This window comes from Euprymna scolopes, chromosome 15, assembly GCF_053919585.1.
Source record: "Euprymna scolopes isolate OS-2025 chromosome 15, ASM5391958v1, whole genome shotgun sequence".
Lineage (NCBI taxonomy): Eukaryota > Metazoa > Mollusca > Cephalopoda > Sepiida > Sepiolidae > Euprymna > Euprymna scolopes.
In genome coordinates, this window is record NC_136496.1 from 97,898,187 (window position 1) to 97,914,256 (window position 16,070).

General features: G+C 35.2%; 1 protein-coding gene across 1 annotated transcript in view; it reads right to left on the minus strand.

Moving 5' to 3' along the window:
* The window catches only part of LOC145294025 (enteropeptidase-like), a 212,099-nt gene that overhangs the window by 154,604 nt on the left and 41,425 nt on the right, over window positions 1-16,070 (minus strand). The window contains exon 3 of the mRNA XM_080140992.1: window positions 7,786-7,914. Within this exon, the coding sequence (XP_079997118.1) occupies window positions 7,786-7,914 (129 nt within the window). The remainder of the gene's footprint in view (window positions 1-7,785; window positions 7,915-16,070) is intronic.

Consider the following 16,070-nt stretch of genomic DNA (forward strand, 5'->3'; position numbering starts at 1 on the left):
TGATGTAACAATTCTATATTATTTGAAGAAAAGTATTTTCGTGCTTGTCGAGAAGTGTGTATCGCAGCGTTGTCTTGCTGAAAAATCCAATTTCTTCCACACAGACGTGGACCTTCAGTCCTGATAGAAGCATTTTCAAGCATTGAAATGTACTTCAATGATGGTTGCCGGCCTTTCACTAATTAGGGTCCGAGCTGACGAGAAAGCGCCCCAGATCATTAAAGACCCTCCTCCACTATGCCTAGTTGAAAAATCTCTTTGGGCAAATTTTTATCATGCCAACAGTGTTGAAATCCATCTGGACCATCTAGATTAAAGTTTTTCTCATCGGTGAAAATTACATTTTCCCACTTCTCTTCATCACAAGTCTGGTATTTGGCGGCATATTTAAGTCGTTTAGTTTTGTGCTGTTCAAGAAGACGTGGTTTCTGCAGTCGCTATTGAAACCCTTCATTTTCAGATGCTTTCTGATGGTTTTAGGACTACATTCTGCTGCTGTTTGGCTTTTCAATCGACTTGAGCTCATACTGGAGCTTTTTTTAAACTTCTGATACGGCAATCCAGTGATGGGGTTATTTTTTTTGGTCGAACTGGACTCTTTTTGTGCCCATATTGATCTGGATTTCTTAAAAAATTTGTGATGACCGTTTTTCTACGATTCACTTCGTTTACAGTGGATCTATGGTAGAATCCACCCCTATTAAGCTCAAAGATCCTTCCTCTCTCAAACTCTGATAATGGTTTCCCTTTTGCCATTTATAATTTAGTAAGATGTTTTTACCCACTAACAAGTTACTTTTAGTAACATAGAAAGCTTTTCGTATTCATTTTTTTTCAAAACTAGCCGATTTTATTAAAGTGGTCTTATCATTTTTACCACATGAAAATGTTTGTTTTTCAAAAAATAATTATTAGATCAGGGTTAAGGTTGCGAATGAAGCAGATTTCATTTTTTCCATCATATTTTCCGTTTTGGCAATGGTTTCAACCATTTGTTTGATTAAAAATTCGATATTATGCCTAAACGCTTACTTTCTTAAGTGGTCATATGATTTTGACCAGGACTATATATATATATATATATATATATGAGTGTGTGTGTGTAACTAAATGTCTGTGTATATGTGTGCGATATTTGTATGTCCCCATTAGAAAGAAAGGTTAGAGAATCTACGTAAAATCTAAATAGTGTTGTTATGTAAAACTTACTAGGAAAGTCAACGAAAGTGTTCCCAAATCTCTAAGTTCCCCTTTAAATAGTTATGATGGGTAACCTCTTAAAACGTCAAGTATATCCTATTTTTTTATGAATTTTAATCCCTATGCGTCAAACTATATGGAGAAGACAATGGAAGTGGTCCCAAATATCTAAATGCCTTCCTAATCTAAGAGAGTTATGAGAGTCAAACCTCTTTAAAATTTCAAATCTCTACAAAACGAACTTTATCTGTATGTCTGAGTTCGTTCTCTATAGACTCCTAAATGGCTGGGCCGATTTTTTAAATAAATTTCACACAAATATACTTTGTCTGCCAGTGTCCTTAGATAAGTTTTGTATCGGAATGTCTTTGAGAAGTATTGATAACTGATAATCAAAAAAAATCCGATGAAAGAAAGAACATGCGGTTTTGACTAAAGTTAACGCCTTATACAGCCTAATATCACAAGTACATTTGAGAAGTTTTATTTCCACACAAGTAGAAAGGCCTTCTATATAAAATCAATAATATGTTTTTTAATATGGCGAGGCGCGTTCGAAAGGAATGTTTCTGTTTAGGGCATAATTGAAACATGATATGTGACTTTTGCATTTTAAACTTTAGTTCAAACCATTATATAAAAATAATCTTATAAACTCAACAATAGATTTTTTACAGTGCAATGCAACCGACAATATATTTTAGACTAAGTCACTGCGGGAAGAAACGTGAAGCTTCCTTCCGGTTCATCGCAGTGGGTCCCTAACTAGAGCACGCAATTAATCGATTTGATTGAAAAATGGACGATTTCACCGATTTCAATGACAATAAAATATGTGAGGGTGATACATTCGTTGATCATCGTTCAATCCCGGACAGCATCGAATATCCCTGCTAGTATATTCTATTTCTACGAAATTTATATCATACGTATAAAATTCTTAGGGAAGACAATGTAAATGATCTGGAATCTCTTTTTTTTTCTATATTTTGTTTATATTTTTTTGTCTCTACCTCCAACTAAAAATGGGGATAGAACCATTTTAATGCTTCAAATGTTACTATTTTTATAAGTATTGTTTTACAAAACGACTTAAAAAAATGGCCGAATTGTTTATTTGGTTAAAACTCAGGCTGAAAACGTTGAGTTTGCGGTTCCGATTCTAACCCTCGTCCCTCGGCTATAAAAATAAAATCATATGACATCAAAGAATACTCTTAATAATTAGGAGATTATTATGGGACCATCAGGTAACTTATTTAATTGATTTATTCTTTTTATATGAACTCAAATTTAAATGCTGATGCTACCAGATCAGGCTGTCTGAATATTGGTTTCCTGACACAAATGCACCATACATTAAAACGTTTTGTTTTGTCATCTAAACCTTTGCAAAACTTAATCGTGTTCTGCAAAGCTAACAATGAAAACACTTCCCCACTTCCAAACTTCTCCTTTTCTCCCTCTCCGACTTCCCTACTGGCTTCCTGACTTAAAACACACCAAACATAACCATTATAACTGATGACTTTGCAAAGCTCAATCATGTGCTGCAGGAATGAAACTAACAGAATCCGTTACAAGACATCCAAACCAAGCACTACGAACTAGTGATGAAAGATATAGGAAACATGAAACAGGAACTTTCTTCAAGGTTACTGAATTCAGCATGAATAACGCAAAAGAGATTGATGTACTGTGAAACAAAATAACTAAAAAAAAAAAAAAATTAATGTAAAAAAATCCAAAGAGGCTTATGCAGAGATGACGCCATTTTTATTTCTAAGACTAAATCTATAATATATACTGTAATAATATGCAATTCAGTATTTGCATGCTCACTATCGATCCTTAAGGTTACATTTAATTTAAATTCTATATTTTTTAGGTCCAATTACAAACCTATTGTTTTATCTCCATAGTTTTTGAACCATCCAAGATCAATAATCAAATCTGTAATCCCTCCAGTTTCTAATAGGATCTCTAAACTCTCACCTAATAACTCAATCTGCGACCAAAATTTTCACTTCTTCAATAATGCTTTGCGTAATTCAGAAAACTCTTATAAAATAACAAAAAATAAAATTCTCAAAGCACTGCACAATATGACAGAAAATAAAATTTCTTAGTTTATAAAAATAAAAAAATGTTATTTAATAATATCCCTATAAAAATATTTATTATGTAAATGTCTATGTTTATTTTTGTATGAAGAAAGTATAACAATTGTTATATGTATTTTTTCACAAGAGGTTTAAGGCTTATTTAATAATAATAATAATAATAATAATAATGATGTTGATGATGATGATGAGGAGGAGAAGAAGAAGAAGAAGGAGCAGTACCCGTGGAAATTCCACAGTAATTGAAAACATCAATCCTTACATCAGTAAACAATTAACATGGTTTTCTAATACTTAAAATAGGTTTTGCCAATATTTCAAAATATTCATTGGATGGATTATAGCTCATAATTTAGTGCAATTTTTCCCTATTTGACGATTTTTACTAATTAAACATTCAGGAAACAAACACTAATTTTAATTTTGGGGTCTAATTATCTGCTTTACTCCCCCCCCCAGTCAGTTGTAAAAGTAAAAAACACCGGTTATTTTCTTGTTTTATTTTTACTTTCGAAATAAAGTAAAAAAAAAAAAAAATGGAATGTTTACTTGAATAAATAATGCGAAATAAGAAAAAGATTTTTGTTAATTTAATTATTTTTTATCGTGCAGAAGGCAGAGTAAGACACAAAGGTCGGTTTTTAATGTGGGGAAAATCCAGCTGCCTCAAAAAGGGGTACTCTTCACAGGAACAAAAATGAAAATTGTCTCAGTCATGAGGGATTTCCCCTCCACTGACGGATGACAGGAAAGGTGAAGTGTAGCATCAGAACAGATACTAAACTAAACTGTGACCTTGGCCTAAATAGATTAAAATAATTAAAAAAAAACATTTTTATGATATTTTGTTCATAAAATTGTTAATAATTTAATTTATTAACTGAAAAATTAAGGTCGCACAATAAGCAAATAATAAATTTAATTGTTAATTTTTATTTATCATATGAGTTTTTTATGGATTAATTTAAGTTTTAATGAGGGGGACAGGGTTTAGTTATCTGTTTCCTAAAAAGCAGTTGTAAAAGTAAAAACACCGGTTTTATTCTTTTTTTTTTATTTTTTACTTTCGAAATCAAGTAAAAAAAAAAAAAAATGGAATTTTTACTTGATTGAATAAATCGAAGTAAGAAAAAGTTTTATTTGCTTTAAATTAAGAGAGCAGAGTTAGAAACAAGGTCGGTTTTTAATGTGGGAAAAATCCAGCCTCCCAAATTGTTTTGTTTTAATATGTAAAATGAAATAGATAAACATAAACAAATAAGCTATTCGTAATCATCGAAAACAAACTTACTAAACCTTATTGGTTCTAAGGAAGAGTAGTAAAGCTCAACTATGGAAGCGATGGAATAGTTCGTTCTGTACAGGTAAAGAAAGGTGACGGATTCCAGGAACATTCGATCAAACATCTGTACCCTTGGAACTCACTATTTCTTATTCGTTCCAAGTACGCTTCCATAATTCTCATCATGTAGTTGAAGATGAGATTAATAGTGAATCTCAGTCGAGACCTGTTAGAACGCAAAAATCTGTTAAATACAGATATCCTGATTTCATTTGGTATTAATTACATTGTACGGAGTTTTCTTCTTTTTTTTGTGGGTAGAAATTTTATTTTCCACTTTCTATCTTTCCATTTGTATTACGAGGGCGTATAAAACAATGTATTTGTTTATTTTACAAAACAATTTAAAGCTTAAACTAACGTTCTTATTGTTACGGTTTTTAATTTATATAATTGTTAACGATTTAATTTATTAACTGAAATAAAGGTCACACAATAAACTAATAATAATTTTAATTTTTATTGTCATGTAAGCCTTTTATTGATTAATTTAATTTTGAGGGGTTAATTATCTGCTTTACACCCTACCCACCATTTTTTAAATCAGTATTATGTTATCCGTCGTTACCTGGTGCTTGCCATTTTCGTAGGATTTTCTTTAGGGTTTCCTTGCTGACTTCATTTTTTGCCTTTTTAAAAGTAAAAACAACGGTTTTATCTCGTTTTATTTTTACTTTCGAAATCAAGTAAAAAAAGTGGAATTTTTACTTGATTAAATAAATCGAGTAAGAAAAAGATTTCTGTTTTAATTTAATTATTTTTTTTATTGTGAAGTCGGCAGATTTTAAAATGTGGGGAAAATCCAGCTCTCCAAATTCTTTTGTTTTAATATATAAAATAAAATAGATAAACAAATAAGTTACAACGTAATCATCGAGAATAGTTCATTTGTACAAAAGAATTTAGTTGTTTAATTTTATAAAAAAAAAAAATTAAGCTTAAAATGATCTTTTTTATAAATGGATAAATTAAATTGTAATCTAATATTTTATCTGTAAATTTGACGTTTTTTTAAATGAAAATTGCGTTTGAACTTAAAGCCGCCCGTATTGTTTGAACGTAAAAGCCGCCGTATTGTTTTAGTTTTTCGGTTGGTTAACGAGATTGCATTTATCCAATGAGAATGTGGCATGTGTTTTCCTCATCCAATCAGAATATGGGTAGCTTTTCCTTCAGAAGAAGAAGAACACAAGAAGAAGAAGAAGAAGAAGAAGAAGAAGAATTATATATATATATATATATATATATGGATATATATATATATATATATATATATATAAATAAATAAATAAATAAATAAATAAATAAATAAAAAAAAAAAAGAAAAGAAACCAAAGCGATAAACAAAACGAGAGTGACTAAAAGAGGATGGAAAAGTAGAAATGCGACCAACAGTGAAAGGCTTTGCAAAAAGCAGGAAGAATTGAAGCAAAAAATAACAAGAAAAGAATATAGGTTAAGACGATACAGATATAAATCTGAGCAGTGCAAGCAAAACAGGACCTTTGAAAATAATGCAAGCCAATTCTATTAAAAGAATACAAACAGAACAGCAGGACCCGACAGAAGAAAAAAAACGCTACTGGAGCCAGATATGGGAAGAACGACAGGATCATAATAAAAATGTCGAATGGCTGAAAGACATGAAAGAAGAGTAACAGCACATCGTAGAAAGGCAGAAAATGAAATCAGCAAGGAAACCCTAAATAAAATCATACGTAAAATGGCAAGCACCAGGAAACGACGGATAACATAATACTGATTTAAAAATTTCACAACACGATATGAAAGGCTAATTCAGAACCTGAACAGATGTATCTACGAAGCGGACGCGCCAAAATGGATGATCAAAGGTGGAACCACACTGGTGCTAAAAGACGTAGAAAAAGGAACCATCACCAGCAAGTACAGGCCTATAACATGTTTACCTACAATGTGCAAAATACTTACAGCATAATTGAGGGAACAAATTTATCATTTCCTTCATAACCTCGGACTACTCCCCGAAAACAGAACGGATGCCAAAAAAAAAAAAAAAAAAAAGAAAAAAGACAACATTACCTATTATAGATAGATCAAAGAGTCCTGAAGGAGGTAACTAGTAGAAATCAAACATAGTCATGGCATAGATCGACTACAAGAAAGCGTATGACAGGACTCCGCAAGCATGGGTAATAGAATGCCTGATAATGTACAAAATACCAGATAAAATTAAGATAGGCAGTTAAACTAGTAAGATACCCTGAGGCGTTTATAGGTTGGACCAAAGATGAACTGAAGCATCTCGACCAGAAGACCAGGGAACTCATGACTATGCACAATTCAGACTTCAGAGAATACCACAGGTTTTTCTTAAAGCGAAATCTTTGATGATGGACTGTGTAACTACTCCTAGTGAGTAAATAATAATAATAATAATAATAATAATAATAATAATAATTATTATTATTAGTAGTAGTAGTATTGATTCAATATTTTTGTACTAGTACAGCTTTTGAACAAGACTTATAAAGTCCGGATTAGTTTAGGGTTAGAATGATAAAAAGTAACATCAGTTTTGTTTACATAGATTTTAAGGGTTATGCTGACAGAGAATAACAGAGTGAATTTTTTTTAGTTTTTCGGGAAACTGAATCGTCTGTCCTATAATGCTAAAATTCTGTACCGCTTTAATCAATTATCTTTTACAATTTACTCAATTGCAAATTATTGTCTGCTGCAATTAAGCGCGTCGGCATCTTTCGTTTGTTTACGTAAACAGCCGAAAGTTGGTTTGAGCATGGCTCACAAACTGTACCAGTACTAAAATATACTTTATTATGAAAATAATCCTATAAAAATATTTATTATGAAAATATTCCTATAAAAATATTTACTATGAAAATATTCCCATAAAAATATTTACTATGAAAATATTCCCATAAAAATATTTACTATGAAAATATTCCTATAAAAATATTTATTATGAAAATATTCCTATAAAAATATTTATTATGAAAATATTCCTATAAAAATATTTACTATGAAAATATTCCTATAAAAATATTTAGTATGAAAATATTCCCATAAAAATATTTACTATGAAAATATTCTTATAAAAACTATTTATAATGAAAATACCTTTAGGCAGAAGATATGTTCTATCCAGACTGTTTGATATTAATGACCATGTTACATCAGATGACCCTGCGTCACGTATTATTTTATAACCACAAAGAGACCTGTTGAAGTGACAATTTGGTGATCCATCTGAAACGACAAAGAAATACGAATAAATAATCACAGCTTGAAATGAACAAAAACATGGGATGTGACGGTCATAAATTAGATACCAACGTGGATTAATACCCTGAAATGGCAAGCTCGAATTTTATCTATTTTAGAAACATTAATTTTTTTTACTTCAAATGATACATATTGCAATTTCAATTACTGCATGTTGGTACGATTGAAGAAACTATTAGCAGGGACGGAATTGCAAAGGCAAGTGGTTCGAAATAAGCAAGGTTGGAAAATCTTTCAGAATCCAGCATTTTCAGCATGCAGTCCGTTGTATCCGAAGTATTTACGTTAAGAGGTAGTAATTACATAGATCTACTTGTAAAAGCTGCGATGCTACATGGGTTAAAATTTGGCAGACAGAACGAAACCTATTAGGTTAGAAACCATTTGTACACCCTGTCACAGAAGGAAAGACTTATGGTTAGTGCACCGGCATATGGTGACTTCCACTATGGACGTTTACAACTTTTATGTGATCGCTCTTGTGAGTACCTGACCCTAGAAATAGATCTCATAATTACCTCTGCTAGGCTGTTCCATGAAGCAAAATCACGGACAGAGAATACTACCATTCTTCTAAAGTGACTAGAGGGACTATATTACATGCTTGGAGACCATGACTTGGCTTTTGAAAAGATATATTTTAATTCTGGTTAGTTTTACGCCAGAAACCCATCTCCACACATCATCCACTGCTCAAATAGATCATTTTTCACATATCGTTGGCCACAATGTACCGAGCGCTGTTTTGAACTGTTTGATCGTTTATAGGCTGACCACGGCTTCTGGCAGTTTGCCCCAGAGTGCAGCGACTCGAATAAAAAACGACACCTGACGATTTAGTCGAAATTGACTTTGATCCTAGGTGGAACAAGGAAAGTTGAAGGAGTGTATCGAGAATAACCTAGAGTACATTGACCATACGAGCCGCAAACGTATTAACCCGATCCATGTACTGAACATCTATAACGATATAGAAAGAATGGGTTGTACCATAGATATGTATAATGGCAGGAAGATGTCATCTATCATGTCAAAAAGATGGTAGATGAGAAAACGCATTATGGGATTTATTTGCCGTCTGGATACATTGAAGAAGGAGGAGTAAAGCAGGAATCTATCACAACACCCAAGTCTTTGGACGGTCTTGTCACGACCAGCATCAATTGATCAGATTCGAAATCAAGTGGTATGTTGAAGAAGCGACTGGAAGGTGGTTGCATCTGATGATTTTGACAAGAAAATGTTAAACGTTTTAACCATTTCCAGACTTTCAAAATAACTTCTGTGAATAATTATCTTAATATCATTAACAAAAAGAATAAACTTTTAGAAGATTTTTTACAAGGGAGTTACCACTTATCAAGACCTGAAGATCACTCGGGGATAAGGGTTAATAAGTGCACATTGGTCATCGGGACAACGGTGTAGCAATCGTTAGTAGTGTAAATTTGGTATAATTTGATTATTTAAGGGGACAGCTAGCAAAGAACTTGTTTACATTGGATTTGTAGTCAGCTGGAAAACAGACCAGCGGAACAGAGTTCAACAGATCGTCAGTCTTAGAAAAGAAGATTTGTTCATGGAATCCACGTTTAGATTTAGGCACAGACAGAGAGTGGGGAAAATTGTGGGCTAGCTAGACGAGTGTTTTTTGTAAAAATTTTACGAAGGGAGATTTAACATAATTCCCCATTGAGGAGAGTTAGAACTACGCTGAAGTAGCTTTTTATTCCCGGGTGACGCCAGATAACCCAAGGATTTAAGATAGAGAAGATAAATATATATATTTTATTTCATGTCAAAATAGATATTGTTTTAAACCAGAGAAATATATTTTTACGGCTAAAAGTTGATAACAGGAAATTTCACTTATAACATTGTCTAGCCTTAAATGAACCCAGGGTTGGATGTCAGAATTGACATCTGACCTTGAAAATCGTGAGAAGATTTCAGGTATGGGAATAGTGCCGACCCAGGGACTTGGGGCTTAGGATTTCGTAGAGATTTCGTGGCGAAATCTTATTGGCTGGCGAGAATTTCCACCCCATCCACATACCTTACTATATATACGACTGTCGTGTGAAAATTAGCCAAGAATTGAGATAGAGTTGAGTCGCAGAGTAGAGTTGGGAGTTGAAGCAGATTGCTTGTTGAATCCGAGAAGAGACGTGACCCCCCCACCTCATCCATCCGTCTGTCGCTGTCTGTGAAGAGATTTGAGACTTTGAAAAGAACTTAAAAAATCTGAATGAGAATTGTAAAAACATTTTTGTACATAATTTTGTGAAAATTAAGCTTCTGTAGATAGACTACAGTTGTTTGTCTTTCTTCCTGCCTGCCGCTTCGATATTCGCATAGCAGATTTCATGTAACAACCTCAGAGAAGTCTAGACGACACGAGCCAAGAATTCAGATAGACAAGAGTCCTTAAGCACTTTATCGAGTGAGGCGTTATAATTGGTGCCGTGACCAGGATAATCGACCCGAAAGAAAGGTGAGACTTGATATTTCTCACTTTTTTTGTTACCACGGAAAAAATACGGAGTTGGGATTGCGTTATAGTCCTACATTATTGGTGGCAGAAGAAAAGACGTACTAAGAAAGAGACAGACAGACAGACGGGGATATCTGAAAAGAAAAACGGAAGGATAGACAGAAAAGAAAACCAATAAAGAGACGCCCGAAGAAGAAGAAGAAGAAGAAGAAGAAGAAGAAGAAGAAGAAGAAGAAAAACAGCGCCTGAAGAAAGACTTTAAATCAGAAAAAGGATTCGCACGCATGAAAAGGACATTTTGTTTTGAAAAAAAGGCGTTTGAACATTTTGAAAAAAAAGAAGAAAACAGAGAGAGAAAAAGAAACGCCGGTTGAAAAAAAAACGGTTGAACATTTTGAAAAAGAAAAGGAAAACAGAGAGAGAAAAGAGCCACTTTTTTAATATTCGACAAGTGCGCGTTGCAAACCGACAAGAGAGAGATAGAGAGGAAGAAGAGAACGACACAAGCAGGTAAGCGAACTTTTTTCTCTCCTTTCTGCTGTCTGTGCAATTTGGCCTAGAGAGAGAGTGAGAAGGATCATAGAGAGAGAGAGAGAGAGAGAGAGAGAGAGAGAGAGAGAGAGAGAGGGGTCGTAAGATAGCGTGATTTGTCTGTCGCTCTGAAATTAATAGTCGTGTGTGCTTCCAACCTCATAGCAGTAATATCAGTGAATTGATGAAAGGAAGGGGTGATTTATTTTGCAGGCACGAGCGAAAGTGTTTAAAAAAACCGGACCAATCGCTGTTGCGTAGACTCTTCCTTTCTGGGATTGAGTTATATATATATAAATTTTTTGTTATTGAATTAAAAGGCTTGAGAGAGAGAGAGAGAGAGAAAGAGAGAGAAGAGAAAGCTTATTGGTTTTAATGCTAAAACAATTGATTGTAATCCAATTGACGTTTATTTTTTGTTGTTGAATTAAAAGCTTGAAAAAAAAAAGAGAGAAAGTGGAAAAAGTTTTTATTGCTTTTGCTTGAAGTTTTTGTCTTTATCATTATTCTGTTGGTATTTGTGATTTTTCTCTCTTGTGAAGTGTTTGATATTGCATATAGTTTAATATTTTAATATCATGGGGGCGTAAAATAATTCCTTGCGAGAATGTCTAGTTAAGACATAGAAGGGATTCCGAGATGCAGGCATTATAACAGCAAGGAGGGGTCGCGTCTGGAACGGTGGTGATGGTGACAGAGCTCAGGGTGGAATTAACTTTGTACGATGAAGGAGAGAAGGCCTTAGCAGCCCTCTCGGCGATGCTGACTTACGAAGATATCAAGAGACAACCCGGCAGTTCAGAGAAATCTCTGGAATGCCGGAAGACTGACTTGATTCTAGTTGATGTCACCAGGAGTCAACGACAAAGGGTTCGAATGACCTTGAGTGACATATGGTCAAAGTTAAATGAGAACTGTGAGAGAATACCTGCCTCTTCGGGAACGAGAAATCGGAAATGGGATGATGTGTGGCCCCATGAACCACCCGATGTGAGACTGGAAGGAAAAATGAGTCCCCTACCTCGAGAATAGCTTAATACAAGGGTAGAGAGTTGTTCACTTATTTTAAAGTGACTATTCGTTGAGTTCTGTTGAGAGCGGGTTGGCTCTGATGATAATTATTTTTGGACTTTAATTACGCTACAATTTTTAATTGTGAAGGAAGAACTCCGATGATTGAGTTTAGTTGAAGACAAAAGTTTTTTGGGGTTCTTTTTTGAAAAAAAATAACGAGAATACTATTTTAAGCAGTTCATGAGTTTTGATGAAACATTTTGACTGAATTAATCTGTATTACTGGTTGTTGTTGAAAATTAAACTTTTGAGAGGTGTGTTTTTATGTATTAAACGAGGAAATTTGGAAATATTAAATCTTGAGAGTTGAATTGATTTTTGAAAAAAAATTCTTTTGTTACCTCATTTTGGAGGGATTTCCTTATTAAACTGAATAAATTTTAGTTGAGTTCAGTTGAGAATAATTAGAAGCATTAATTTCAGCGATTGAACTGACTTTAGGAGGAATTTTAATTTTGCCTCAGTCAGGAAGGATTTCTTAAATTGCGAAATAAGGATCAAAGAGGCCGCAAGACTGAATGAAAATAATTGGAAATAATTATTAACATCACTGAGTGAAGTGTGGTACACTCAATTGTGCGCGAAAAGCGATTTATTATTTTTTAGATGGATTTTTCCATGTGAGTAAATCAGGTGCGTGATGTTCCCACCTGGAGATATTAATTGGAAAAAAAAAAGATAGAATTTATCGTGCGATAACTAGGCGTTAACTGAGTCTCCTTGAGGGGCGCGACATGCGGGGTCGTTAAATATCACGCTGAGATTAAGTGATTAATTTTTTGTAATTAGTTGAAACGAATTACGAGCATTTAAATTGAATTCTGGGAGTAAGAAGTTCGCCGATCCTTGCTGGCCTCGTGGTGCATTTCTGGATACGGGTCCATTCGGACATGCTGCCTGGGAGGAAGCTGGGGGCGTGTGGATAACTCCCTGTAGTTGTTTTATTAATCGTCCATAAGGAGACAGATGCTGAAATTGAGGTCGCTGTCTGCACGAGCGTGTGTGTGTCACACGGAGAGAGAAGAAATGTATCATATTAATCGTCCATGGGGAGACAGATTAATTATGCCGAAATTGAGGTTGTTGTCTGCACGAGTGTGTGTGCGTCGCACGGAGAAAAGAGTTATTATGAGAACGTGTTTTGAAATATCGAGGGGAATTCGATAAATTAGGGGGCGTATCTAGCTTCCTGCAGTTTTGTTTATTATTTTGACTATCCACGCGGGTACGGGGTAATTTTATTTAAACTGAATTGGTTGTTTAAACAGCCTGTGACAAAAAGGTACTTGACTTTTTGTAAATAGTTGTGTACTGACAGACGGAATTTTCCTCGCTTTGTTCCGAGCGTGGGCGTGATCAAGCTGGTGTATCTGTGGAGACCAGGAGAGATGGTCTGTTAGCAGAGCAGCGAGCGGTAGCTGTCAGAATCGCGAACTGTTGACCCTCGGTGGCCCGGAGCATCCCGTTCGCTCTGCTTGTGATTAGGAAAAAAATAGCATTGATGAGCGCTCCGCCTGGTTGGGGAGATCGATGCCTGTCAGTCATACCTGCGTTAATGAATACAAGAGATATTTGGAGGAGTAGGATAATATATCCGAATATTAAACTCTTGGAGGATAAAACATTAATGTTTGTGTTTGAATTATCGAAGAGTATTCGATAGAACGAGGAACTAAATATAAGGTTTATCAAATTGTACCCTATCCACTGGACACACCCAAGTTAGGGTTTGTAGCCAGTTACAGAGTGGAATCAGAATATGAGCTAATTGATGATGGCAAGAGACAGATTTATGCTGTTGAATCAGCGAGAGGCATGAATATGCCGAATTAATGGTCTTGAAATTTGCCGGTCACAGAGTCCGTTATATGTCACTGGAGATCATGAGTTGTGTGTGATGGGATTATTTCAGGGGGGATGAGAGAGTGATAAATAGCGTCTGCAAGGTTGAAGTGAAGGTCTTTTGCCACTGGCTATACGAGTAGCTGAAGGCATCTGGTTGGTATCCACGCAACAGAGGATGGAATTGTCTAAGGTATGCGGTAACACGGCTGCTGGGATAATCAAGGTGGGACCACCTTTAACTATGGTAGAACTGGACAGGGGTTGTTAAGCCCGGGGAAAGGGCATAGGGTTACCTGCATATTATCAGGTTGAGGAACGGTATTTGTTAAAAGCACCTGAGGTAGAGTGGGCGAATGACCAATTGACTAACTTCACTGACCTCTGGGACCCCCTGATCCATCGTTCACCGCCACATACCCGACTTAGGCTACCAAAAGCTATGGGAGGAATTAGACAATGGATTTGAGTGAATTACAGGCCCGACTAAACGGTTTGGAGAATACAGAAGCTAGGGATAGGCTTCATAAGGGAGTGGCTACAGGAGCAGGAGTCACCATGCTAGTAACGATAATTGTGCTGTTGTTGCTGGTTGTATGGTGCGTGAAGAGGGCAATATGGGAGGAAGGCAAAGTGATGAACATCTCGAAGCCAATTGCATAGGTGGCAGGAGAGGAAGAGATCCTGGTTCGAGACCGCCTGTGGTTCTGGAAGATACGGCTGCTGGTGCTGACGAAAACGAAGTGAAACCCAGAGACCTCCCTGATGCTGAAATCCAGAGGAACTGAAGACGAAGATCTTTTTTTCTTTACTTTTCTTTTCTCTCTGTTTTATCTAAAATTCTTGCAGGGCGCTGAGCTGAGAACCGTCGAAAGAAAGTCCCAACGATACCTTGGATGACCGTCTATTGAGGTGAGAAGAAGTCCTCAGTGAAAGAAATCTTACAAGATGCTTATGAAAGAAGACTTGAACTGTGAAATAAAAGGTGAAGGTTCAATTATAACTGCTTAAGGTGAGAAGATTCCCTTAGCTTAATTAAAAGCGGGTCCTTTGAAAACCCTGATTAGATCTGCATACCCTGTAGTAAGAGACTGTTGATAGCAGCGAAGTGAAAAGAAAAAAAAAACTTGAAAAGACTCTTGAAAATTGTGACTGTGATTCTGCGGAAAAAAAATTGAACTATGATAAAATTGATGAAAAGAAATTGGAAAAAGGGGAATAACTCTTATAAAGCCTTGAAAAAAGAGTCGAGTAATGTTATTTGAAAAAAGGACAAAACTTTTAAACAAGGGAAGTAACTCTTACGAGTATTTGATGAACTTAGTGCATTTTGTGGGGTGACAATTTTTAAATGATGATTATCTTATCGTTGAATTATAATGTGAATTGGAAAAAAAGAATATATAACCTAAGACGAAATTGCATGCGAAAAAAACAGGATTTATTTTAGCCCTGACGAACTCTGAATTTTTACATTTTGGGTGATTTTACTTTGAACTTTTTACATTTTTGATGATTTAACAAACTTTTTTGAGAACTTTCTTGTGAACTTTTGAGTGGAGGGGGAGCCCTGCATGGGAGGGGTGGATATGGGATTGTGTATATGCTATCTTGTTGACGGATAATTGGAGGATGGAGAAAGGGGTCTGTGGGAAAAATCTGACGGCGTACTGAAAAAAGGATGGAGTGGTGTGTTAAGGAATTAGACTCCATTGGTTCTACGAAGCAATATAGTCTAATGGGGGCCAACGTAACGTAATCCCCCATTGAGGAGAGTTAGAACTACGCTGAAGTAGCTTTTTATTCCCGGGTGACGCCAGATAACCCAAGTATTTAAGATAGAGAAGATAAATATATATTTTTTATTTCATGTCAAAATAGATATCGTTTTAAACCAGATAAATATATTTTTACGGCTAAAAGTGGATAACAGGAAATTTCACTTATAACATTGTCTAGCCTTAAATGAACCTAGGGTCGGATGTCAGGATTGACATCTGACCTTGAAAATCGTGAGAAGATTTCAGGTATGGGAATGGTGCCCACTCAGGGACCTGGGGCTTAGGATTTCGTAGAGATTTCGTGGCGAGATCTTATTGGCTGTCGAGAATTTCCACCCCATCCACATACCTTACTATATATACGACTGTTGTGCGAAAATTAGCCAAGAATTGAGATA